Source organism: Tripterygium wilfordii, chromosome 4 (genome assembly GCF_013401445.1).
Source record: "Tripterygium wilfordii isolate XIE 37 chromosome 4, ASM1340144v1, whole genome shotgun sequence".
Classification (NCBI taxonomy): Eukaryota; Viridiplantae; Streptophyta; class Magnoliopsida; order Celastrales; family Celastraceae; genus Tripterygium; species Tripterygium wilfordii.
The window spans coordinates 4,035,360-4,059,615 of record NC_052235.1 but is presented as its reverse complement, the minus strand read 5'-3'; the positions used below and the strand labels follow the sequence as shown (position 1 = coordinate 4,059,615).

Genomic DNA, 24,256 nt, shown 5'->3' with positions numbered 1-24,256 from the left:
CGTTTTAAATTCTGAGTTTTCTGTGAGAAGTAATTCGCAGATAAAATGTCACAATAATATAACAGTAAGGTTTACATTCATGGACCATAAAAATTTTGATAATAATAATGATGGGACCTCATTTTTTAACAGAACTCAAAAACGGCGTCGTTCGACGGTCTAACTTTTCACTTTGACAAACCGACATCGACCGGAAAGTGTCTCAGAATAAGCTTCATCCTCTGATTTCTGTTCTCTCTCCGAAAGTGAAGCTTAGTTTCAATGGCGACGAGGTACTGGGTGGTTTCTCTTCCGGTTAAAGGATCGGCATCTTCACTATGGAATCGTCTACAGGAGCAGATCTCCAAACACTCGTTCGATACTCCCCTGTATAGAGTAGGCTTTTTCTTCTCTCCTTCTCCTTCTCCGATTACGAGATCTGATCATCGATTTGCCTTCGGAATCGTGTAATTCCTTTTATTTTGTTTTTGAATTTCCAGTTCAATATTCCAAATCTGCGTGTTGGAACCCTAGATTCTCTCCTCGCTCTCAGTGATGATCTCACGAAGGTACGGAAGTTATTACTTTTTTATTTTAATAGAATTTCGTGTGATGTTTAACTTCTTTAAACGATAATTCCAAATCAAAGATGGTTTCCGTAGTTTGGACACTTGGCCATAGCACTTTTTTTGCGCGCACATGTTCATCTATGTACATGGATCCATTCTAGGACTCAAAATTGAACAATTCTTCTCGTGTGCGATCTGCTCGATTGATTTTGTTGTGCCTTATGTTCCCTGCTATGTGATCTTTTAGTGAGAATTTGGTATTTGAATGAAATTTTCAGTCAAACAGTTTTGTGGAAGGAGTTTCGCATAAGATCAGGAGACAGATCGAGGAGTTGGAAAGGGTTTCGGGCGTGGAGAGCAGTGCTCTAACTGTTGATGGTGTGCCTATTGATTCATATCTCACTAGGTAAATGTTAAAAACTGTATATAATTTATGGAATATCCGGTGGTATTAGTTGAGAAATTGTTGGTCTAGCCGTGAAATTTTAACAGCAGAGGTATAGATGTCTATTTGACATTTTTTCTTCTTGTTGTCTACTGAGTCTTGTGTTGCTATGATAGATTCGCGTGGGATGAAGCGAAGTATCCGACAATGTCTCCATTAAAGGAGATCGTGGATAGCATTCATGGTTTAGTGACAAAGATTGAGGATGACCTCAAGGTGATGATTGTTTCACATTTTTTTGATGTTATTTGAAATTAATTCCTTGGAGAAGAGTCAACTGTTGCAATGTTCAATATTGGTTAGTTTGGTCATTTTTCTGTTTTTTATATGCTCATTATCGTGAATGTGGAATTATATTGAACTGGATGATGAGTGACTGATGATCTTTCACCTTATATTATTTGATGTGAGAAGGTAGATGGTTTTGCCATACATTAGCAGCATCATGAGTCCATGACATCTGGTGCGACAAATTGCTAATGGATATTCTGTGTTCTAAATTATATTAATTTCTTCAACTTCTTCAATAACTCTTTTACATTTTTCGGAACATGTGTGTTCTGCACTTGAGGAATTTATCTGCTACTCTAATGTGCTGCAATTGTGCATCTATATTTATCAGTTTGCAGTTGTGAGTGACTGCCACCATGTTTGTTTTGTGTGCTCCACCTAGTATCTATTAGCATTTGCCTTAGCATATTGTGAAGAAATAAATATCATGAAAAGTTATAGTGCCTTTACCTAATTAGTTTCTTAGGTACATAGATCTGCTTACGATGTTTATGCGTCTTATGTTGTTTGTTTTATATCAGGTTCGAGTTTCTGAATATAGCAATGTGCGCAGTCAGCTAAATGCTATAAACAGAAAACAAAGTGGAAGGTAAAAATATTAAAGTATGTATAAAGCTTGTTCAAGAATTTATATTTCATTTTAATGACTTGTGTGGCATACTTTACTGTCGATTACAGCTTAGCCGTCCGTGATCTTTCCAATTTGGTGAAACCAGAGGATATAATTACATCAGAGCATCTTGTCACCCTCCTTGCAGTTGTTCCCAAGTACTCACAGAAGGATTGGCTGTCAAGCTATGAAACATTGACTAACTATGTGGTAAGAGATGCTTTTCTGCTTAGAGATTCTTAATCCTGCTAGGACATGTCGTTGAGGATATTTTCTGTCACACAATGGTGATATTGGTTACTTTCCTGCTAATGAATGCTAGTCTCATCATTTTTTATACGGCATCTAGAATCTTAAAATCACCTTATTTTGCTGTTTTTTTTCCCTGGGCTGATCTTTCTCTTTGATCCATTGAGTGGACTCTTTTAGGTTCCCAGGTCATCTAAGAAGTTGTATGAGGATAATGAATATGCCCTTTATACTGTAACATTATTTCATCGAGTTGCAGACAATTTCAGAACAAGTGCACGTGAAAAGGGGTTCCAAGTGAGTAAATCAAATATGCTGCCTGTGTTTCTTTGATGTATAAGTCATTGCTAAAGCCTTAACCCCAAGTGGCTTATGGTTGTTTTTGTAAATTGGTTGGGGCTCTTTGATAAATGAGCACTTCAGAAAATTGAAATATCATTCTGTTTTATCGTTTTGCAATTGGCCTGGTTTTTCATTCGACATAAACTTGGTTGGTTCTCCTTAATTAATAGTTGTATTCTATAATCTATTAACATGTGAATCAGATTCGGGATTTCGAATATAGTCCGGAGGCTCAAGAAAGCAGGAAGCAAGAGTTGGAAAAGTTGATGCAAGACCAGGAACGTTTGAGAAACTCTCTTCTGCAATGGTGTTATACCAGTTATGGGGAGGTAATTTCCTTTTTTTTTCTTCCTATTTTTTCTTCTTCCTGTTAATGACCCCTCCCTTGCAAAACCCCCCTGAAAGTTGTGAAATATGAAGAAGGATTGATGGGGCTAGTATTTGCAATCACTCACTTCTGATTTCATCTTTCTACAACCAAATACTTGGAATCATTTCCCTTCCTTTTTAACACCCAGTATACATGTATGTAAATCTATGGATTGAAATTTCATTTGTCTATTATTATCGGGCATTGCACGTCTCCTTCCTTTTAATACTCAGTATACAGAATAATGGAGGATGTGTTTTGAGTACCCTCAGAACCTTTATGAAAGTTTAGGCACCTAGTGCTTTACAATACAAGTAACTTGAGAATTTTTCACTTTGAACTGTGTCACTGCTGCCCTTATTGTAATGCGAGCTCCTAGGACGAACAGTGAGAAGGTTTTCCTATTGAGTTTGGTTTCGTATATTTAAACTGCTGAACTGTCTAATACAGGATTAGCAAATGGAGCCTTACTTATTCTATTGTTATTTCTAGTAGCTGTGCTATAATTATGCACTCATTGTTCGTTTTTGCTATTGTTCTTTTGGTTGGTATTTCTCTTAATTTTCGCCAGTGGCATTATTAATGGTTTTATCACTCAATGGATTTATTGGCGTAGGTCTTTTCCTCTTGGATGCACTTCTGTGCTATACGTGTCTTTGCAGAGAGCATTCTTAGATACGGATTGCCCCCATCTTTCTTGGTTAGTGCTTTCTTATCATCATCCATGGTGTCATAATCTATTATTTGTCTTTTGACTTTGATTGGTTCTTGAGATAATTTCAGGCATGTGTTCTATCCCCATCTCCCAAAAGTGAGAAGAAAATACGTTCAATTCTTGAAGGTTTGTGCGACACTTCAAACAGGCAAGTCAATAAAGCTTTACAGCACTAAAGATTTAATAAACTGAACCTAGGGCCATATGTGAATGGCATAGATGAAGATGAATTTAATACTTATTCCGTTCATGGTGGGACCTTGTATGAGTGGCATTTAGGATGGACAATATGTAAGTTACTACCTATAAACACAAGGGTTTCAAAACTGAAGCTGGGATACCTTTTTAACTCTGACAAGATAAAAGTTCTTTTTTGACAAAGGGTATAACTGAAATTAGAATGCCTTTTAACTCTAAGAAGATTAAGAAGTTTTTTGAATTTCACAAGGCTTTGGCTTGTGGGACTTTTGCCTTTGGATTCTTAATTAGGCATTCGTGTTCTAATTTCTTTTGTTTTTCAAAGGGGGGTCAAACTTCATAGCCACCGCAATTATATCTTATGCTTAAAACCTCTTTACATATTATGTGGAGGTAAAATCTATTTATATCTTACATGTCCCAACCCCGCCTACCGTGGGAGCCTTGCGCACGTTAATTGAAAATTGTGGATGTTGCTCTAGTTTTCCTGAAGTAAACGTTTCTGTGTTTTTCTATTGTAGTGTGTACTGGAAATCCGAAGATGAAATCGGAGGCATGGCAGGTCTAGCTGGTGAGGCAGATACTTATCCCTATGTCTCCTTCACTATCAATCTTGTCTGATCAACAGGGGCGTATTCCTTATTTACTGCAAATTTTTAGTCCCATGATTTAATCTGATGGCAATAAATGGAGGGGAAACAAAGGTAATGTATATTATCATATTTATATCTCGATTCTTTGGTCATTTGTAATCGGCACTGGGAGATCCAGTGAGATTTTGGTGGGTTGTGTGTCATGTATTTCTAATACTCTTGATGTACTTATTTATTCGGTCATACCCTTGATGCGATCTGCATGACACCCTTCGAACAGTGTCTGATTTATGATTTTTTACTTCGGACAAATATTAGCCTTTCTGGCTTTTATAACTAGTGTTTTTGGCTGGTTAAGTGCCAAGGAGATAATAACTGAACAAACCTAAAACCCGTTTGCTCCCCTCCATTTTGTAATGGGCTGATTGTCAGTTCTCATTTTCCGTATGAGCAACTCATGTCGGCTTGACATATCACTAGACACTAGTAATGTGGCTCTGGCAGAAAAGTAGGCATCTGAAGAACTCTTTTGGGCTTAATCCAGTGAGGATGGGCCTCGATTAGCTCATATTAGCCTATAATTATGTGAAGTTACGTTGGGCCTATTCTGGCCTACAAAAACCTCTAAAACTGGAGTAACGGGCTTCTAAATTTTAGACCCAAAAATGTTGGCCGATCTTGAAGACCAGTCAATTTGGACCAGGGGCTCATTTAAATTGGGCCTTAAGGTCATGTATTTTTTCACCAAGGCCATTCATGTTTCATGCCTAAGGTCAATTCAAGACCAGTTAATTTGGACATGAAGCTCATTTAAATTGGGCTATAAGGCCCAAGTACATTCTGATTAAGGCCCAATACATTCGTATAAAGGCCCATTCAAGAAAAGCTGGCTTGATTTGGGTCGTGTCTGTCACATTCTCGCATGTACGGCATCGGCCCAATTGTCTTGAACAGTAGGGTCAGTCCCGCCCGGGCAATTCAATTCAGGGCTACTTAATTGGGCCTAGGTTGAAATTAGCATGTTCCTATGGGCACAAACTCGAGATGAACTAGTAAACTCTAAATCACATCCTTGTAACTCACTAACTCTACCACCGACCTTGAACATGAATAACAAGGATCTGTTTGGCAGAGCAGAAATCTGATTTTCAATGTTAGAGGAAATACTGTGAAAAATATGCTGAGCTTAAAGCTGTGAAATATGCTATGAGGTGTTTGGTGAACTAAAAACTGATGCTAGCGGAAAAACTTTTGAATTAAAGTATTATAATATTAGATTTTACAAATTTTATATTAAAACTTGTTATTAAATTTAATATTAGATGAACATAATAAATATAATTTTATTAAAATTAATTTTAAGCATATTTAATTTTATTAATAAAATAATTAATTTTATTAATAAAATAATTAATTTTATTAAATATTATATTTTATGATTTTATAATAAATTTGTTATTTATTTAATCTTAGATTTAATTTAATTAATTACTAAATTTAATTTTAAGTATAAATTATAAATATTGTGTTAAAGTTACAAAATATTAAGTCAAAACGTGAAAAAGGAATTCTGTTAAAATTAATTAAAAAATGTTTAAAGCTGTAAACTGAATAATTTTAAATAAAATTAATTAAAAAATGTTAATTGAGAAAATGGTTGCAACGTGGGTCCCATCTTCTTTCAAACAAAACCTTTTAAGTCAAAGTGAGACCCAATTCATTTAAATTTAAAAAAATAAATAAAAGCATTTCCGCTTTTGAGAAGCTCCGATCTGGAGCTTCTCAAAAGCCAACGGATCCGCTGTCAATTGGCAGCGGATCCGTTGACGTTTTTATTGTGTTTGGTGTGGCATTAGCCAACAGCGGAACCGTTAAGTGACTAACGCCTCACCAAACAGGCACTAAATATAACAATTCGAAGTCTTCTGACTGACTCCAGAAAAAAACTCGAGTAGGATGGTATTCAAATGAATGAATCCATGAAGCATGAACAATCCATCAAAAACAAAGTGTAAAGAAGTATTGAATAGCATATCTATACCTGAAATCACGAGTGTGATGCTAGTCTTGATGGAAACCGTTATTGATGCCCATGCCGCTACATTGGCCACTTCAACAAACATTGCATACGAACAGCAATACTACTGTCATTGACCAATTTTTTCCCGTTGACTATTTCTCAAAAGCAACATCGTGATCCTAGAAATCAAGTGTGTCAATTCAAACATATGATCTAACTAGTAAAGTTTCCATAACAGCAGGGTTCCAGAGAAAAACATCCTTAAAACCTCCGATTCCTTGCTTCACTAGCTGAGGTCATTGAAGAAGCTTTCAATATTCCTTCGTTTATTAGTCCTATGAAAATTTAAAGGTGTCAGGGAGAAAACTAATTCTGCTTGTGTCACACCTTTGCTAGAGTAGCTGCAGCAGGGGCAGCACCACCAGTGGTTGGCCTAAAATAACATGGATTCATTAGAGTTTAAATTTTACCACAACAAAAAAAATCAATGACAAGAGAAAGCGCGAAGAACTTGCAGTCCCACAAAAACTTTGAATGCATCATTGATACCCCACTGAGCTCTGGTGAGAGTACCAATCATGATTGCGGAGAGGAAGTCCACGGGTAAAGAGACCCCGCAAACCTAGCTTCTTAACAGCCTGAACAAACAAAAAGAGAGATTATTAAGTAACTAAGAAAGAAAAACACAGGGGGAATCATGAATTTTAAGACGGACCGCAAAACAAAGGGCACTCACAAACAGTTGCTCCTTTGGTGTTGTTAAGAAAAGAGACAAGATTGTCAGCAGGATGCGACACAATTGCAGAGAGAACACCATAAACATAACCACCAGCAAAACTGATACCAAGTTGAAGCGGTTTACTACATTGATCCTTTGGCGCGGGGATGACATGCTTGTACATCAGCTCTACAATTGTCTCAAATGATGCAAACTTCATCATTGTATCTGGCAGAAAGAGTATATATCTTAAAATTGCAAGCAGCAACTAAAACTAATATAGCACATCAAAACAACAAAGTTGGCTAATGCCGGAAGAATTAGCCACGGACATGACAATTAATCCCCAAACGGCCAAATATGTGTATCTATAATATTTTAACCAAATAAATACTACTCTCAATTCAGAGCATATCATTGTAACTTGAAAACAAAGCATTTTTTTTATCTCTTATATTCAGTATTTAAAAACAGAGACCATGCAGACTAGGTTCACTTGAACAAAAGTTCATGGGAAATACGGAACCCACAATTAACAGGAAAATGAGTTTTAATCAATGGGAGGAATCACGAAATGCCTTAGACATCTGTGTGCGCTGCTGCTCGACTCACGAACAATCAACATTGTCAAGAAACACAAAGGCCTAATCAAGTTGAGCCAAGCAAAACTCATCGAGTTTGTGCCCACAATGATGGGATTTCAACTAACTGGAACTCTAGAATTGAGAAACATTACATGCTTCCAGTAGAAACAGAGGTATTTTATACTTCGTAAACAAATATACTATCTTACATACCCTAGAGCCCCCTCAGATTTGACAAACTTGGGAAGTCCATCCGAAAGACCTCTAGCAAAACCAGGCTGAGTTTGAACACGAACCTTTACAGCCTCAAAGGGGCAAAGAGCAATATCAGCAATCACCTCAGCAGATGCCGAGCCAGCAAGGTAAATCAAGGTCTTGTACTTGGCAGCTTACTCAGGTCCAGCAATATCAGAGTAGTACTTCTTGAAAAACTCATAGAACCCAAACTTGCAGGCTCCTTGAGCACAGTAGCCAAGGAGGGTAGGCACCCAATCCCCTAAGGAAACCTCTTATTCCCTGCTCCTTGAGCAACACTTCAAAACCGGATGAGATGCTCTTGTACTTTGCAGGGTCAATCTGGACATCAAACCTCTAGAAAATGTGAAGGCACATACATTGGCAAAAAAATATGTAAAGCAATATGCAACAGAAAATCAAACAGAATTCACATACAGATTATAAAGCAAGATCTAGAAATGAATAGAACAACAGTCGTTTAACCATAACCATCACAACAATTTGAACTGCTGTTTCTTTTCCCATTTTCACTAGATCAGATACAAAGCGAAATGGCATGCCTATAAACCCTATTTTCATTTGGCCCAGTAGGCAAATATAATATAACCTAATATAACAACATTGAAATCCTATGATGATAAGTTTATGATTCATAACCATGCCAAGATTTCAAAAACATTATCAAAACCGTAAGTAATGTCTCAACAAAACTACGTGCACCAATTAAAATTATATAGAAGTTTAAGAAGGAAAGAAGCCAACAACTAAACTAGTTAGGAAAACAATGAAGCAATGCTAAAAAGTTCAGTCAATTTATAATAACAAAGTAAGAACATACTTACCAACTAACAAGCATGCAATACCAACTAACAAGCATGCAATCCTAATCAGCAAAAATGTGTTATAACTTAGTTAAATGAGGATGTAATTTGAGACAAACTATAATCAATGAGGATGTAATTAGAGGCAAACCATAACAAAGAGAAAGATAAACACGAGATTACTACAAAAATGAAAGTGCGTATGTATTATTGAAAAAATTGAACTAACAAATCAATCCAGTCAGTAGTTCAACAGCATCTACTAAACTCTAAACAGCACAAGCTCATAAACACTTGCAAGTGGAAAACGAAGATAACTAGGGAGGGATCTAAATTTCATAATCAATAAAAGCGAGAATACAAGAAAAATGTCTGAACAGAGTGTGCAACAAAACTAAGCATAGATCTAACCTAATAAGGAATCCAGGTTAGGAACTACCGGCACCACGCAAGATGCCAAGAACAACGTGGAAAACACGATAAAAGCATTAAAAGTAATAAATCTGAAGATAGAGGACGTGCATATTACACTTGAACAGATCAACAGGTGTAACAGCCATGTGAGTGAGTCCACAACTAAGAATCCCGTCGATAGTACAAGCCGCATAGAAAGCGGGAGAGTACATCTCGATCTTGCCAGGCTCACTTGGTGAGGGGATTGAGAAGTGGCACTTCGTGGTCATCACCGACGAGGAAGGTGACGGAACCTCGACGTTGGAGTTATGGTTTGTGTGAAGAAGAGAGAAAGACTTCGTTGAGGAAGAAGGGTAAAGAAAGCTTGGGATCATAGATTGTCGAGAGGAATCGGAGAGAACCATTTGATAGTGAGAAAGAGAGAGAGGGGTACTAGTTCGCGAGAGAGAAATGAAGAGAGACAATACTGCACAAACCCTAAATTTGAGAGGTCTGTGATGTTATGACATGCGTGAATAGGGAGGTTTCTCTGCTGCTTCGTTATGGTTCAGTTTTAACTGACGGAACGGAAGGTGGAGTGGGGGTGTGGGCTGGGCTGGGCTTTTTGAGATAAAAGGAAAAGGGTGGCCGGTGCAAACCCAAATATTTTCAAAGGTGTTGACTGTTGCGTTCCTAATAATGCCCAATAAATGCATGTAGTTATGAGGAGCAATAATGTCGGAAATCTATTCATTGTTTTTTTTGAAAATAAAGGAACAAATCAAGCCCTGCATACAGAAATATTATTTATAACTTACCTTTCAAGTAATGTATGCATTCAAATTTGAGAAAGGAATCTGTCTTGCTATATATGAATTTGGAAGAGCCGTGCTTTGACTTGCATGTCTTGGAAAGTTCTTTAACTTGTTTGTTTCTTTCTTGAGGTAGATTTTGTTTTGATCGAGACCCAATTGTTGAATGGAGATCAATAAGGCTTCTTCCTCCCGGTGTCCAGATAGTTCTGATAGGCTCCCTGCATCTCAATGGCTACAGACAACTCTATCAGGTCAGTCTTTCCTTGTGCATTTGGGTGTCTGTCAGACCCATTACTTTGAACCCAAATTCATACCTGAATGATAAACGATAATAGAGATAACAATATAACATCAACGATGATGATCAACTACGGAAATCAGCCCAAAAAGTATAACTAGTGCAGAACAAATTGTTAGTTTTTACCTGGTGGGCTGGTGCATCCCGTCCCCCCGCTTGTAAATTGACTTAAATCTAATCCGTGGCACAGAATGCTGCAGTTTTGATTCACTAACTTCTGCAATCTCTGGCAACTTGCAGGTATGGAAAAGAAAATGAAAGCTATGATGAACCTCTTGGAAGAAGATAGTGATTCTTCTGCTCAGAAAGCAGACATTTATTACAGAAGGAGTACAGATCTGAAGCAAATGCTTGAGGAGTTCAACAAATCTTATCTCGCTTTGGCAGAAGAACATGACCAACTGAGGTCAGAATTGCATCAAGACACTAATTCAGGGTCTTCAGCATCTAACTTTAAAAGTACTCAAGATGCCAGCAATGACAAGAAAAGGGTTATAGGAAGCTTTGATGATTCTAAAGTCAAGGGCCTGTACTCCCACTCGCAATCACTTGATGAAAAGTCAATCCTTGAATACTACAGTGCAACATCTGAGCTTGAAAATCTGAGCAAGCTAGCAGATCAACTAGTGTCAACTGAATCATGTATGATAAATTCCAGACCACAACTTGGACATAGAGATGATATAGTGGGAAAGGAGAACACTTGTGCTGCTGACGGGGACACAAGTTTCAAGACAAATGATTTTCAGTTCTTTCAGGCTGCACAAGAAGAGTCCCCTTTAGGAAGTTATGAGTCCCAGAACACATGGTCCGAACTAAACCACCAATTCACAAAGCTCATGCAAGAGAATCTGCAGCAGCAGGCAGAATTAGCGAGGAGAAATATTGAAAAGAAAGTTGCCATTAAGGGGCTTCAGCTTGAGGTGAAATGCTTAAAACGAGAGAATGCAGCCCTCCAGGATTGTCTCAGATACTCAAAAGTTTATGTGAATCACAAAAAATTGCAGAGATCAAAACTTGGGGGGAAATTTGTGGGTAATTTCTTTGGGGGAGGTTGTTCATGATTTGGCAGTTGCTTTTTTCTTGCTGTATGAACAGAATCGATCTTCAATATAAAGCTATAAGCTTGTCTTCTAGATAACTTCTTTATAGAATGTTTGATATAACTTCTCCTTGATTTATCGCAATGGATTTCCATCCCTTCTTGAGACATTTAATATAGCAAAACTGCAGTAGAAGTTAGAGATCTAGATACTGGCACGAATCTCACCCAGTAATTCTTGATATGGATATGTGCATATCCTAGATACTTCAGGCTTGAATCAACTAAATCCTATTTAGATCATATTTATATTTACACGATAATGAGCGATACCATCAACAGCTATACTAATAATAAGAGCAAGCAGTCAGCATTACCTATTCCAAAAGGCAAATACATGAAACCAATTGCTTTGAAACAAGCTTCTTTCAAATCAGCAACTAGGTTCAGCCGTACAATGAAGAATTCATCACCTTGTTAGTTGTCACAAGCATTACCGGGTAAAATTACTAAGATGGTTGTTTGAGACAATATGATCTTCCATCAAAGGATAATATGCAGGTCAGGTAAGAACTGCCAATGGCGTGGCATCTGCACACTATTATTCTTAATAGGCTCTCAATTTTGGTTAATTCTGTGTTTGATGTATTTATAACCATATATCACCAATTATCTCCACAAGAACAAGATCCATCCTTAAAATGATGAAATCTTTTTGAATCTCTAACCACAATTTCCCGATTGACAATCCTATAAATCAATTTTATCATTGTGATAAGTCACTAAAAACCTGAGATTCTTAATAACCTGAATGGTTGCACCAGGAATGGAATTCATTATTCCCCTCCAAACCCATCTTAAAACCCTATTGATGGAGCAACAAAAATGTTAGGTAAAGGGGAAAGAAATTAACCTGAAATGCAGGGGAGCTAGCATCAAAACTCAATGGGGTACTATACATTAATTTACCGGACAAGGCATGTTGATGTCACTGCAGATAGCAGTGCATACATGCAAAGAATAAGTTATTCTAATTATGAAAAAATATACACACTTCGGCAGGTAAATGAGGTAACTGATCCTGTGTACACTTCCCAACTAGCAGAGCCCCAAGACGTGCACAAACAGATAACACAGTTGACAAATGACAATGTCTTGGAGTAACATCGCTCTCCTCAATCATGCCATGTAAAACTTCCAAAGCCTCCGCAGCCAATCCATTTTGTGCAAACACCCCAATCATCAAGCAATTTCCAAGCAGAAATTTCGCCAAGTTCTACATTCTTGTGAATCTTACCAGCTGCCAAAAGAGAACCCCAGATCACAAAATCAGGTGGTTCTATGTTGGATTGATGGCTCATGGCATTGGTTCTGTCAAAGATATCAACAAAATATCAATGATATCTTTGACAAATCAACAAAATCTTTGAATTTGTCAAAGATATCAACAACGTCTTTGATTTATTTATTGACATTATTTTTCTTACTTTTCCTTTCTAACGCCTATATAAAGACATGTTGTACACAATCAACATATAGTGAAAAATACAGATCTTTTACTTCTCTAACATATCCTTTTACTTCTCTAACATGGTATCGGAGCCTTGGTAATCACTGTCCCATTTCATATCAGTTTCTCACCTTCAAATTCTATTTCATCTTTCTTGCCTACTGCAGTCCTTTCTTTCGTCATTCCTTGATCTGGTTGTTATATTTGCACCTGTTTATTACACTTATGGACAAATCAGATATCTCTCAACCCATCAACATTGTGTTAGATGGGCGTAACTACGTTTTATGGGCACAAGCCATGTGCAGCTTTCTCAAGGGTAAGAGAACTTCCTATTAAACTTCGTGATTTTCAGTGTTTTGCCACTACTCTTACCTTATATGAGCCTCAGTTCTATTCGGAGGCCAAATCTAATCCTGTTTGGCAACAAGCTATGTCTGAAGAATTGCAGGCACTTGAGCAATCTCATACTTGGGATCTTGTTTCTCTCCCACCAGATAAGTCTGCTATTGGTTGCAAATGGGTTTACAAAATAAAAACCAAGTCTGATGGTTCTATTGAGCGATACAAAGCCCGTCTTGTTGCTAAAGGCTTTACTCAGGAGTATGGCATTGATTATGAAGAGACATTTGCTCCAGTTGCTCGTCTTACTTCAGTACGCAGTCTGTTAGCTATTGCTGCTGCTAGAGGTTGGACATTGTCACAGATGGATGTGAAGAATGCCTTCCTCAATGGTGATCTTGCTGAAGAAGTCTATATGAAACCTCCTCCTGGCTATTCACATCCCCCTAATACAGTCTGTCGCCTTCGTCGTGCCTTATATGGCCTCAAACAAGCTCCAAGCGCATGGTTTGCCAAGTTTAGCTCTACTATTCAACAACGTGGTTTTCAATCCAGTTCTTATGACTCAGCATTCTTTGTTCGTCGGACAGCCTTAGGCTGTGTTTTTCTACTAATTTATGTCGATGACATGATTATTACAGGAGATGATTATTCTGGTATCACTGATCTTAAGGAATATCTTCAACAACAATTTGAGATGAAGGATCTTGGTTCTCTAAGTTACTTTCTTGGCCTTGAAGTACTCTCGGACACTACCGGGTACTATTTATCTCAGGCTAAGTATGCTTCTGATTTACTTGCTCGAGCAGGTCTCACAGATAGTAAGATTACTTCTACTCCACTGGAACCTAATATCAAGCTTAAACCTTCTGATGGTACTCCTCTCAGTGATATCACCCTCTATCGACAATTGGTTGGTAGTCTCGTATATCTTACTGTCACCCGCCCTGATATAGCCTATGCTGTACATGTTGTTAGTCAATTCATGTCAGCTCCTCGCTCTTCCCACTATGAAGCAGTCATTCATATATTGCGTTATATCAAAGCAACTCTTTATTATGGCCTTCATTTTTCTGCTGCTTCCTCACTTGAGTTGCCCCTACTCTGACTCCGATTGGGCTGGTGATCCCACTGATAGACGATCAACCACTGGCTTTTGCATCTTGTTAGGGGATTCTCTCATTTCTTGGCGAAGCAAGAAGCAGACTTCAGTTGCTCGTTCGAGCACGGAGGCTGAATATCGTGCACTTGCTACTACCACTCAAGAAATTGTTTGGCTTCGTTGGCTTCTTGGAGATATGGGAGTTCAATCTCCTAGTCCTACACCTCTATTTTGTGATAATAGAAGTGCAATCCACATTGCTCACAATGATGTTTACCATGAGCGTACCAAACACATTGAGATTGATTGTCATTTTACTCGTCAGCATGTCACACTGGGAACTATTCAACTCTGCTCAATATCTACTCTTGACCAACCTGCTGATCTCTTCACCAAGCCACTCCTGCCAGGTCGTTTCAGAGACTTAGTTTCCAAACTCAAGCTTACTTCTACTGCACCAACTTGAGTTTGAGGGGGGATGTCAAAGATATCAACAAAATATCAATGATATCTTTGACAAATCAATGATATCTTTGACAAATCAATGATATCTTTGAATTTGTCAAAGATATCAGCAAAATATCAATGATATCTTTGACAAATCAACAAAATCTTTGAATTTGTCAAAGATATCAAATTTGTCAAAGATATCAGCAAAATATCAATGATATCTTTGACAAATCAACAAAATCTTTGAATTTGTCAAAGATATCAACAACATCTTTGATTTATTTATTGACATTATTTTTCTTACTTTTCCTTTCTAACACCTATATAAAGGCATGTTGTACACAATCAACATATAGTGAAAAATACATATTTTTTACTTCTCTAACATATCCTTTTACTTCTCTAACAGGTTCAATGCCACCCTTCCTCCAAAAGACCAGCATGGCTACAAGCAGCAAGGACTGACACAAAGGTTATATAGTTCGGTTTCACCTAGCCCTTATCATACTATAGAAAACTTCCAGAGCTTCTTTGGCAAAGCCATTCATTCCATATCCTGCAATCAATGCAGTATTACAGTCCATGATCTCACATTCTTCTCTTTCATGCTATCAAATGCTTTGTTAGCCATTTCAACCCTACCACATTTGCAGTACATGTCAATGATAGAGATATCGACTATAACATTCCCCTCCAAACCCATCTTAAAAACCTATTGATGGAGCAACAAAAATGTTAGGTAAAGGGGAAATAAAATACCTGAAATGCAAGGGAGCTAGTATCAAAACTCAATGGGGTATTGTACATTAATTTACCGGACTAGGCATGTTGATTGTCTCCGCAGATAGCAGTGCATAAATGCAAACAATAAGTTATTCTAATTTATGAAAAAATACATTCACTTTGGCAGGTAAATGAGGTACCTGATCCTGCATACACTTCCCAACTCGCAGAGCCCCAAGACGTGCACAAACAGACAACACAGTTGACAATGTCATGGAGTAACATCGCTCTCCACAATCATGCCATGTAAAACTTCCAAAGTCTCTGCAGCCAATCCCTTTTGTGCAAACACCCCAATCATCGAACTCCAAGAAACTCCTGGGGATCCGACGCGGGGGAATTCCAGACAATGGAAACCTCCCCTACTCGATCCGTCCATTGTTGTTTTGCACGTATCCAGTAATCATGGACGTCCACAAGACAACGTTTCTATGCGGAGTTTCATCAAACAGTATTCTTACATCCCTCAAGTGGCCACATTTGGCATACATATGAATCAAAGCCGACGACACAAAAAGGTCCGACTCAATGCCGAATAGGCTTTTAAGGAGAAGAAAATCAGGTTGAGTGTGAGTGAGAAATTCAAGGATAGGTTGATAAGAGGAAGGATATAATCAACTCTATGGAGCTACACCATCCTGTCATACGTAACAAGCATTTATGCAATTAATGGGCCATGAGATTCGCGAGCCCTCCGCATCTTATAGGATAGCCGAGCCCAAATCGGGGTTCGGCTATCAATTACTAAAGTCCACTAAAATAAGGCCCAATATCTCAGTTCAACTGTAATTAGCCCAGTTAAGTTTTTTATTATTTTTTTTATATCTGATAACAAAAGCACACACATATCGCTCAAACTACACATGTAACCCCCACACACTCACACAAATACACACAACAAACTGCTTGTAGGGATTGAACACCGCACACTGACCATATATACACGAATGGTAATCAAGGAAGCTAGCACCGGCGTGTATTAGCCCAGTTAAATTAGTATAATTAATACATATCATATAATATAATGGAAGAATTTATATTGGTTAAAATAAGGGTTTGTGTCGGTAGGGGTTCGTAGTTGACTTTGGAAAATGCTATTGTTAGCTTAAACGTATATTTGTGTTCCACATGCTCCAGCCACACAATGCGCCAGTTGGAATATGGTTGTCGATGCATTTAAAATCACTAGTTTCTCACTTTAAATTTTAAAAAAATAAACATAATTAATTAGTATAGTTGACTTGATTAATTAGTATCATTGAATATGACAGATCAATATTCAACACAGCAAAAAATCCCCTCTCTCTCCGTGGGGGGTGTGCACCTTTTTGTTTCTTCATTACATCAAAATCTCTCTCTCTCTCTCTCTCTCTCTCTCCAGCACCAACTGCTTCACAGTTTGCTCTTCATTAAACTTCAACATGCCCAGGTTCTCAGCCAGGTGAGCTCTTAATTTACACACAGAGATGGATAGATATACTACTTCTCTACTCTCGTTCTTCCTCCCCGCACTTGAACTTGATAGCTGTTAATTAATTAGGTATGTGGAATTGATATTATTGAACTTTTTCCTTTTGTATTGTCCAATTTTGCAACTCCAGAGAGTTCAAGTTTATCGCAGATGTGGTAATTAGAAAACCCTTCAGATTTTACTCAACGCAAGGACAATGGAGAAAGTAAGTTTCATCAACTCATCAAATTACTAGTACTCGATCTACGTGCATGTATATTTAATTTGAAAGCTTTCAACTTAATTTCTTCCATTTATTGATTTGTTGCATGCGTTCTTATTCCGTACATCTAGCAACAACCTCTATCATTTCTCCTTTTTTTACGTCTACACCCCCAACACTCTTGGTGACCATCTATTAATGGGCTCCTCGGGGAGCTTAGAATAGGACCACTATATCAAATGTTGTTTAGTGCAATTGTCACGAACATGAATACATTATGCCTAGTCAAACCTACGATTTTCAGGCTTGAAGGCAAAGTAGCCCTAATAACTGGAGGTGCAAATGGGCTGGGGTTGGCTACAGCCCATGAGTTCATAAGACATGGAGCCCAAGTCATCATTGCTGACATTGACTCTCAGATTGGCCCAGAAGCGGCAAATGAGCTGGGCCATGCAGCCCACTTTGTTCATTGTGATGTGACAGTAGAGGCCCAAGTAGAAGAAGTTGTAAACACAGCCGTGGCCCGTCATGGGAGACTTGACATAATGTACAACAACGTAGGAATCCCAGGACCGATTTTCCCACCAAGCATTACTGATCTTGATCTGGACGTCTTCGATCGGGTCATGCGGGTCAACGTTCGGGGCATGATCGCCGGAATAAAGCACGCGTCACGGGTGATGATAAGCGCCGGCTCTGGGTCCATTCTTTGCACATCTAGCATTAGTGGGCTCATTGGTGGGCTGGGCCAACACTCTTACTCAGTATCAAAGTCCACAATTCCCGGGATGGTAAAGGCCATCGCAAGTGAGCTCTGTCAACATGGGGTTCGGATCAACTGCATTTCTCCAGGCCCAATTGCAACTCCTCTCGCCGTGGGCCAAATAGCCCAACTATATCCGGGTGTTGACCGAGAAAGGGTGATTGAGATTATTGAAGGGCTAAGTGAGCTTAAAGGGGCTACGTGTGAAGAAATTGATGTGGCCAAGGCTGCCTTGTATTTAGCATCAGATGAGGCCAAATATGTAACTGGTCATAACCTGGTCGTTGATGGAGGGTTCACCTGCTTTAAGAGTCTCGGGCTCCCTTCTCCTGATCAAGTTGTGTAATATTGTCTTTTGCATGAGAATAAAACTCGGACATCATCAAGCAATGTCATGTGAGATATGCACATGTGTTGGATTGAAACATCAATTGCATGATGGAGGAATTATTTTTCTTTTTTAGTATTGATCGAGGAGGAATTGCCCAACTAGCATGCCCGTCAGACAACTAAGTGTGAGTAAATTTCAAATCTTCGCAACATTCTGCACTATGTCGACAATAGATAAAATTATACCGAAGTTCATGTTTGTGAAGATGAGGTGCCTAACCCCTTTCTTGAAATGGGATGAAAGTCCACGGGACCAGAAAAATCTTAGAAAAATATTCTCAACGGTTCAAATTTCCGACATTAATGACATGCATCCACTTTAAACCCATAGATATAACCAAGTGATTGATCCAGCATTGATATATTCTAGAATCCAAGTAGCGTGACCTTTTTGAGTAACATAGCTAATCCATCCATTAATGGGAGTTGGTCGTATCCAATTTGGTATATTGGTCCCCTTCTCCTTAAGATGTCAAGTTGGATATCCATCTCTTCCTCCTCTTACATCAAAATGACTGGATGTAATTACCAGAACGCCCTCACAATCATATCATGTAAATGGTCATCGACATGGGCAATCCTTCCAGTTAGGAGCGCATGCATGTAGAAGACTAGCTAGGAGTAGGCCCCACTATTTCTGTGTCTTATTAGGTACTCTCAATTAGAGTTGCATGTTTGCCACGTGTAAGTAAAATTATAGTTATCGGACAAGCAAAATATGTAAGATTATCACGTGAAGAGGGAGGACTGATTACGAGTAAAGTTGGGGCAACTTTTGAAGCAGCAGCCAGAGATTGAGTCTGAATCTAATTATGCAGAATCATCATCAGTTGAGAGGACCAAGGTGAATTGAGAAGAAACCGTAGAGAGAAATGGACAAGTGTTGGAAAAAAATTCAATAAAGCAAGAGATAGGTTTGATTGGGCGGTGAAAGGTAAAAAGGGGTTCACGAGAAACTTGGGAAAATTTTATTCTAAAGCCTTTCATGATGGGGAATGCCTCACTGCCCAAATGGGTTTCTCTTTCTTTATTGATTTCAACATTCAAGCTGCAGCAGCTGCCACTAATTACTTGTTTTGAAGGGCATGCAATTCAAAGTAAAAGAGAACAATCAATTAATCAAAGTGGTGGACTTTGAACCTAACCCAAATCCTTTATTACTTACCAATCAAGTGTTCCTACCCTTGGGGGAGAAGACCAGGGCTAACCGGATCCTTTGTCATGTAATCTTATCTTTGATGTAAAATAGTTAGTGTGGAAGCCATAAAAATATCTGAAGATAATAAAAAAATGTAACATTCTTTGTTTGATATCGTTAAAGAGAGAGTACAAGCTGCCTATATTTATTCCGGGGACATAGTGGTTCTTAATGACAATATCGATTATAATACTTTCAGAGTTTAGGAAAAGAATAATGCTACATACTATCAATTTATGATCACCAATTAATTATGTGGTATATGTGTTCACTTAACATGTAACACTCTACATTGATTGAAAATACATATGCAATACTCACTTAACATCTAACATTCTATATTAATTGGAGTAAAAATGAGGATCATAAATTCGGAGTATTAAGAAAAAAAATTGGACTTGAACATTTTTTTTTTTTGAAAACAATTATTCCTTTCCTTTGGTGTTGAGTTTGATTTCATTAAAACGATGCAAAGAAAATAAATACTTCTTTAACATTGTTGATATATAATTTGTAGGTGTCCGCATAAGATAATTCTTAAATATATATATATATATGATATAAGATTTATTGATTTAACACTACAACAGCTCAAGTTATACTTGTTTTAGGCACTTTACTTGTCTTTCTCGACTAAGTGTATGTTTAAATTAACAACAATTCATAGGCTTTCAAACCATAAATAAACTGCTTATAAAAAAAAAAAACCATAAATAAATAAAAGAATACAAAATCATTCAAGTAAAAAAGGAAGAAAAAAGGGGCAAAGTAATAATTGACGTAAATGTCGTTTGAGTAAATAAATAAACTTTTGAAGGGTCATTGTGTCCATTGGCTTGAGCACACAAACATAGATAAAACACCACAGTCCACACTCCACACACATCCCTCCCTCCCCAACTGGGATTATCTGCTTCTTTGTTCATTTCCTCTGGTTGCTCTAATCGAAGCAGAGAGGAAGACATAGATAGAGAGATGGTGATAGGAGCAGACGGCGTCGTATGGATTGAAGGAGAGCAAGGGCAAGAGCAAGACAACTCGGATTCTTGGACCAGAAACACCAGCAACAACAACAACAATGGAGGAAGCAATGGGATGGGGTCTAAAGACGATGAGGCAGATATTTCCGCCATGAATGGGTCCTTCTCGACCTTCAAATCCATGCTCGACACAACTGTTGACTGGTACATGAACCCGCCGCCACCGCCGCCAGCTTCTCGTCACCTTGACCTTCTGAGCAGCCAGGAAATCAGAGAGATCTCATTCTACGCAAACCCATCAGCTGAAACGCTTCTATTGCAACATTCGATGGACTCCTCCTCTTCATGTTCTCCATCACAGCCATTCACTCTCGACCCCACGCAGTCCCACTCCTCATTCTTGTCACCCAAACCTTGTTTCTCTTCTCTCCTCAACATCCCCTTCGACAATGCCTTTGATTTCGGGTCCGAACCCGCTTTCCTCTCCCAATTTCCGCCTACCCATGTCTCGAATCTGACGGATTTCAGCAGTCCGGACTTTCAAGCCGCCCAGCTGCTCCCGGTTTCCGATGGAAGCGGAGGCGGGGGTTATGGTGTTGTCGGAGGTTTTGATGGGTTTGATAATACTCTGTTCTTGAACAGAGGAGCCAAGGCTTTGAGGTCACTGGAAGTCTTGCCTCAGCCCACTTTGTTCCAGAAACGGGCGGCTTTGCGGCAGAGCTCTGATAGATTGGGGAACCTGGAGGTCTCGGGCCTGAGATATGGAGATTTGGAGAGAGAAATGAAGAGGAAGAGGAGCGAGGAGGGAGAGATGGAGGAGGCCAGCATGGATGTTTCTTGTTTGAATTATGATTCCGATGAGCAGAAGGACGAGAGTACCAAGTGCAATTCGAATGCAAATAGTACAGTGACGGGAAATGGTGGAGGTGCTGCTGGTGATTTGAAGGGGAAGAAGAAGGGGATGCCAGCGAAAAATCTGATGGCTGAGAGACGGAGGAGGAAGAAGCTCAACGACAGGCTCTACATGCTAAGGTCTGTAGTACCCAAGATCAGCAAGGTATGGACTTTTTTTTTAAAATTTTATTTTCAAGGTTTTGATTTTTCAGAAATTTGGATATCGTCACTTTTAGTCCTTGTTATGCTTTATCGTTGTTTCTAGTATCCAATGCATGAATGGCCATTTACATCATCTCTATATTTAATCGTGCTCTAACATTTTAGGAGTCCCATATTGGGCATCCAAGTTGAGCTGAAATGCTTTAGATACTGCAAGTAAGAAATGGGAATTTGTAATATGTGAAATTCAACTTGTGTGAATTTTTAGTCATTTGAATTCTGAAGTTATCTGGACCATCTTGGGTTAGGAATAGCTCTGAAGCCTCCATGGAGGACTCATTGTTTTTGGAGCTTTATTTTTTTTTTCTTGAATTGTTCATACTGCTCACTGGCCATAATGTTTTCAGATGGATAGAGCTTCAATACTTGGAGATGCCATTGATTACTTAAAGGAACTTCTTCAGAGGATCAATGATCTTCACAATGAATTGGAGTCAGCCCCACCTGGTTCTTTGCTGCCATCATCAACAAGCTTCCATCCTTTGACACCCACCCCATCTACTCTTCCATGCCGTGTCAAAGAAGAACTATGCCCTGGCTCATTGCCAAGCCCTAAAGGCCAGCCTGCAAGGGTAAATCTAATCAATCGTTTTGGTGCTATTGCCCGCTGGGAGTATTTTTTTTTTCTCTCTTAATGTCTTGGTGCTTGTATATTTTTTTAGGTAATTGCTCTTACTGATCTAGATCATGTGATATATTGACTTGTAAAGACTAGAAACAAAAGAACTAGCACATAGGTCTGGTCCCGTGTATGTAATGGCGTCTGACATGATTGGTATCAGTGTGCCAAACGCCGCAGATAAGTTAAAAGTGGAGCTAGCTTGTTAGCTGGACTTGTACTTGTCCATCTTAGCCTTTCAGGTCTTAGGGTTAATTTGAATACAACATACCGAATAGTTAAATATCTAACCTCAGCAAGAGCCAAGTTCTTGTGTTTGTAGTTAGGTGAATGGTGGGGTCCTATGTTTTGTCTTATCTGTGTATAAAACGTGTGCTTGACTGCTTGGTAAGCATGAGTGGCCAATGTAAGGTCACATCTTGTAAATACTACATTAACTAATTACATGGAAAAATTCTTGAAAATTATATGTAGTTTGTACATTAAGAATATGATGGCCACCAGGGCAGAAATTTTATCGGGGTCGTTGACCTTGGATTGGGTCAAGTAGTGTCCTTCCTTTCCCTGTCTCTTTATTCTATGGATGCGTATGTGTAAGAGCAATGAGAGTGACACATACGTGTGTGCGAGTTGATTCAGAAGCGTTTCATTTTAGGTTCCCCCCCTTCTTGTCAGTTCAAATGAGCTGCTTTATATAGATAGTTATATAAATGTCAAATGAGTTAGTGGCAGCCAACTCCTTACACTTTTAATTCCCCCTTCCGAAAAAAATTAAGAATAAGCCCATAACTTGAAGAAAAAAAAAATCGATTTTCAGCTAAGGTAACCTACTAACCTGTATAAAGATAATATCGGAGATGATGTAAGTGTATTATTTGTAAGCTCCATTATGTTCGTGTTTGAGTTACAAACTGTGCCATGATTTGAGGAAACTCATATATATTCACTTTTCTGCTTTTTTGTAGGTGGAGGTTAGGGTAAGAGAGGGAAGGGCTGTCAACATTCACATGTTTTGTGCTCGCAGGCCAGGCCTTTTGCTCTCCACCATGAGGGCTTTGGACAACCTTGGATTGGACATTCAGCAGGCTGTCATCAGCTGTTTCAATGGTTTTGCATTGGACGTGTTCCGGGCTGAGGTTAGTTTCTTCATGTCAGTATCATCGCTTTTTGGTCTCTATGGAGCAATGCATTGGATTAGTTTGACGTCCATACTTTTTTTTTCCCTGAACTTGCATCTATGTTATACATACTTCTGTGTGTTTTGCTATTATCCTTTTTTCTGCCATTTCCTTTCACACACAATTAATGGCTAATTTGGTTGATCTAATTCTAGTGACAAAATGCGTCCTTTTTTTGGGGTGAAGCACTATGGGGTTGCTTTAGATGTTGTGAATGCGGAAGAGCTTTAACTGTGTTGCCTTATATTTTGATTATCTGTTCTACAAGCATTGTGGGTAAAATTTTTTTCTTTAAAAGAATATTTTCCTGGTTCCGAATGGTGCATTCTTGTCTTGAAGTTGCATCGCATACCATTGACATCAGGAGATTGATTCCTTTTATTGTTTCTGGTTCGTCAGCAATGTAGGGAAGGCCAAGATGTCTTGCCTGAGCAGATAAAAGCAGTACTTCTGGATTCGGCAGGCTTTCATGGTATGATGTAGCTGGGATGGTTGGAATCCATGGTTATCCATCAAAACTGAGACACTAACTTTAGTTCGGATAATTTGTAAATCGCTTGGCTTCTCGGGAGTCAATAAACTTGTTAACTGAGTTTGTAGGTTCACTTGGTTATGGTATGTTTGTGCTTAGTTATGCTGCAACTGCACATGAAACGTCTTCTCTTAGAATAAAATCTCCTCTTAGAATTTATTTGCTTGGTTTACATGGATTAATATGTATTTTGAATGTTGGAACTGAACTTTGTATATGGTTTGGACTTTTGATGGGCCCCTCTCATTTGCTGATGGGCCTGTTGATGGAATGTAGGCCCGCTCCAATTCTGGGCCCTGTTACTCCAAATCATTCATTAAATTATGCCAAG

The 24,256-nt window shown here is 38.6% G+C and overlaps 5 protein-coding genes and 2 pseudogenes across 5 annotated transcripts; 5 read left to right on the top strand and 2 right to left on the bottom strand.

Moving 5' to 3' along the window:
- The first annotated feature begins 181 nt into the window (after positions 1-181).
- LOC119997774 (V-type proton ATPase subunit C-like) lies at positions 182-4,710 on the top strand. Its single transcript, XM_038844962.1, has 11 exons — positions 182-375; positions 480-548; positions 827-954; positions 1,110-1,209; positions 1,806-1,873; positions 1,963-2,104; positions 2,324-2,440; positions 2,689-2,814; positions 3,472-3,555; positions 3,639-3,718; positions 4,290-4,710. Exons 1-11 carry the CDS (start codon positions 262-264, stop codon positions 4,387-4,389), a joined length of 1,128 nt encoding a protein of 375 aa, XP_038700890.1. The 5' UTR covers positions 182-261; the 3' UTR covers positions 4,390-4,710.
- A 1,663-nt stretch (positions 4,711-6,373) lies between these two features.
- LOC119996812 lies at positions 6,374-9,559 on the bottom strand (annotated as a pseudogene).
- Positions 9,560-9,961: 402 nt separating this feature from the next.
- On the top strand, positions 9,962-11,457 carry LOC119997569 (protein NETWORKED 4B-like). Its single transcript, XM_038844687.1, has 2 exons — positions 9,962-10,200; positions 10,488-11,457. Exons 1-2 carry the CDS (start codon positions 10,113-10,115, stop codon positions 11,309-11,311), a joined length of 912 nt encoding a protein of 303 aa, XP_038700615.1. The 5' UTR covers positions 9,962-10,112; the 3' UTR covers positions 11,312-11,457.
- Positions 11,458-13,318: 1,861 nt separating this feature from the next.
- Positions 13,319-15,174, top strand: LOC119996811 (annotated as a pseudogene).
- On the bottom strand, positions 15,112-15,993 carry LOC119997702 (pentatricopeptide repeat-containing protein At3g26782, mitochondrial-like). The gene is made up of 2 exons (XM_038844874.1): positions 15,617-15,993; positions 15,112-15,405 (listed from the first exon to the last, which is right to left on the bottom strand). The coding sequence occupies exons 1-2, from the start codon at positions 15,689-15,691 to the stop codon at positions 15,256-15,258; spliced, it is 225 nt and encodes a 74-aa protein (XP_038700802.1). The 5' UTR covers positions 15,692-15,993; the 3' UTR covers positions 15,112-15,255.
- A 792-nt stretch (positions 15,994-16,785) lies between these two features.
- Positions 16,786-18,375, top strand: LOC119997567 (short-chain dehydrogenase reductase 2a-like). The gene is made up of 3 exons (XM_038844682.1): positions 16,786-16,917; positions 17,078-17,152; positions 17,454-18,375. The coding sequence occupies exons 1-3, from the start codon at positions 16,898-16,900 to the stop codon at positions 18,256-18,258; spliced, it is 900 nt and encodes a 299-aa protein (XP_038700610.1). The 5' UTR covers positions 16,786-16,897; the 3' UTR covers positions 18,259-18,375.
- Positions 18,376-20,359: 1,984 nt separating this feature from the next.
- Positions 20,360-24,097, top strand: LOC119997582 (transcription factor ICE1-like). Its single transcript, XM_038844705.1, has 4 exons — positions 20,360-21,537; positions 21,944-22,168; positions 23,181-23,351; positions 23,793-24,097. The coding sequence occupies exons 1-4, from the start codon at positions 20,476-20,478 to the stop codon at positions 23,874-23,876; spliced, it is 1,542 nt and encodes a 513-aa protein (XP_038700633.1). The 5' UTR covers positions 20,360-20,475; the 3' UTR covers positions 23,877-24,097.
- The last annotated feature ends 159 nt before the right edge of the window (positions 24,098-24,256 follow it).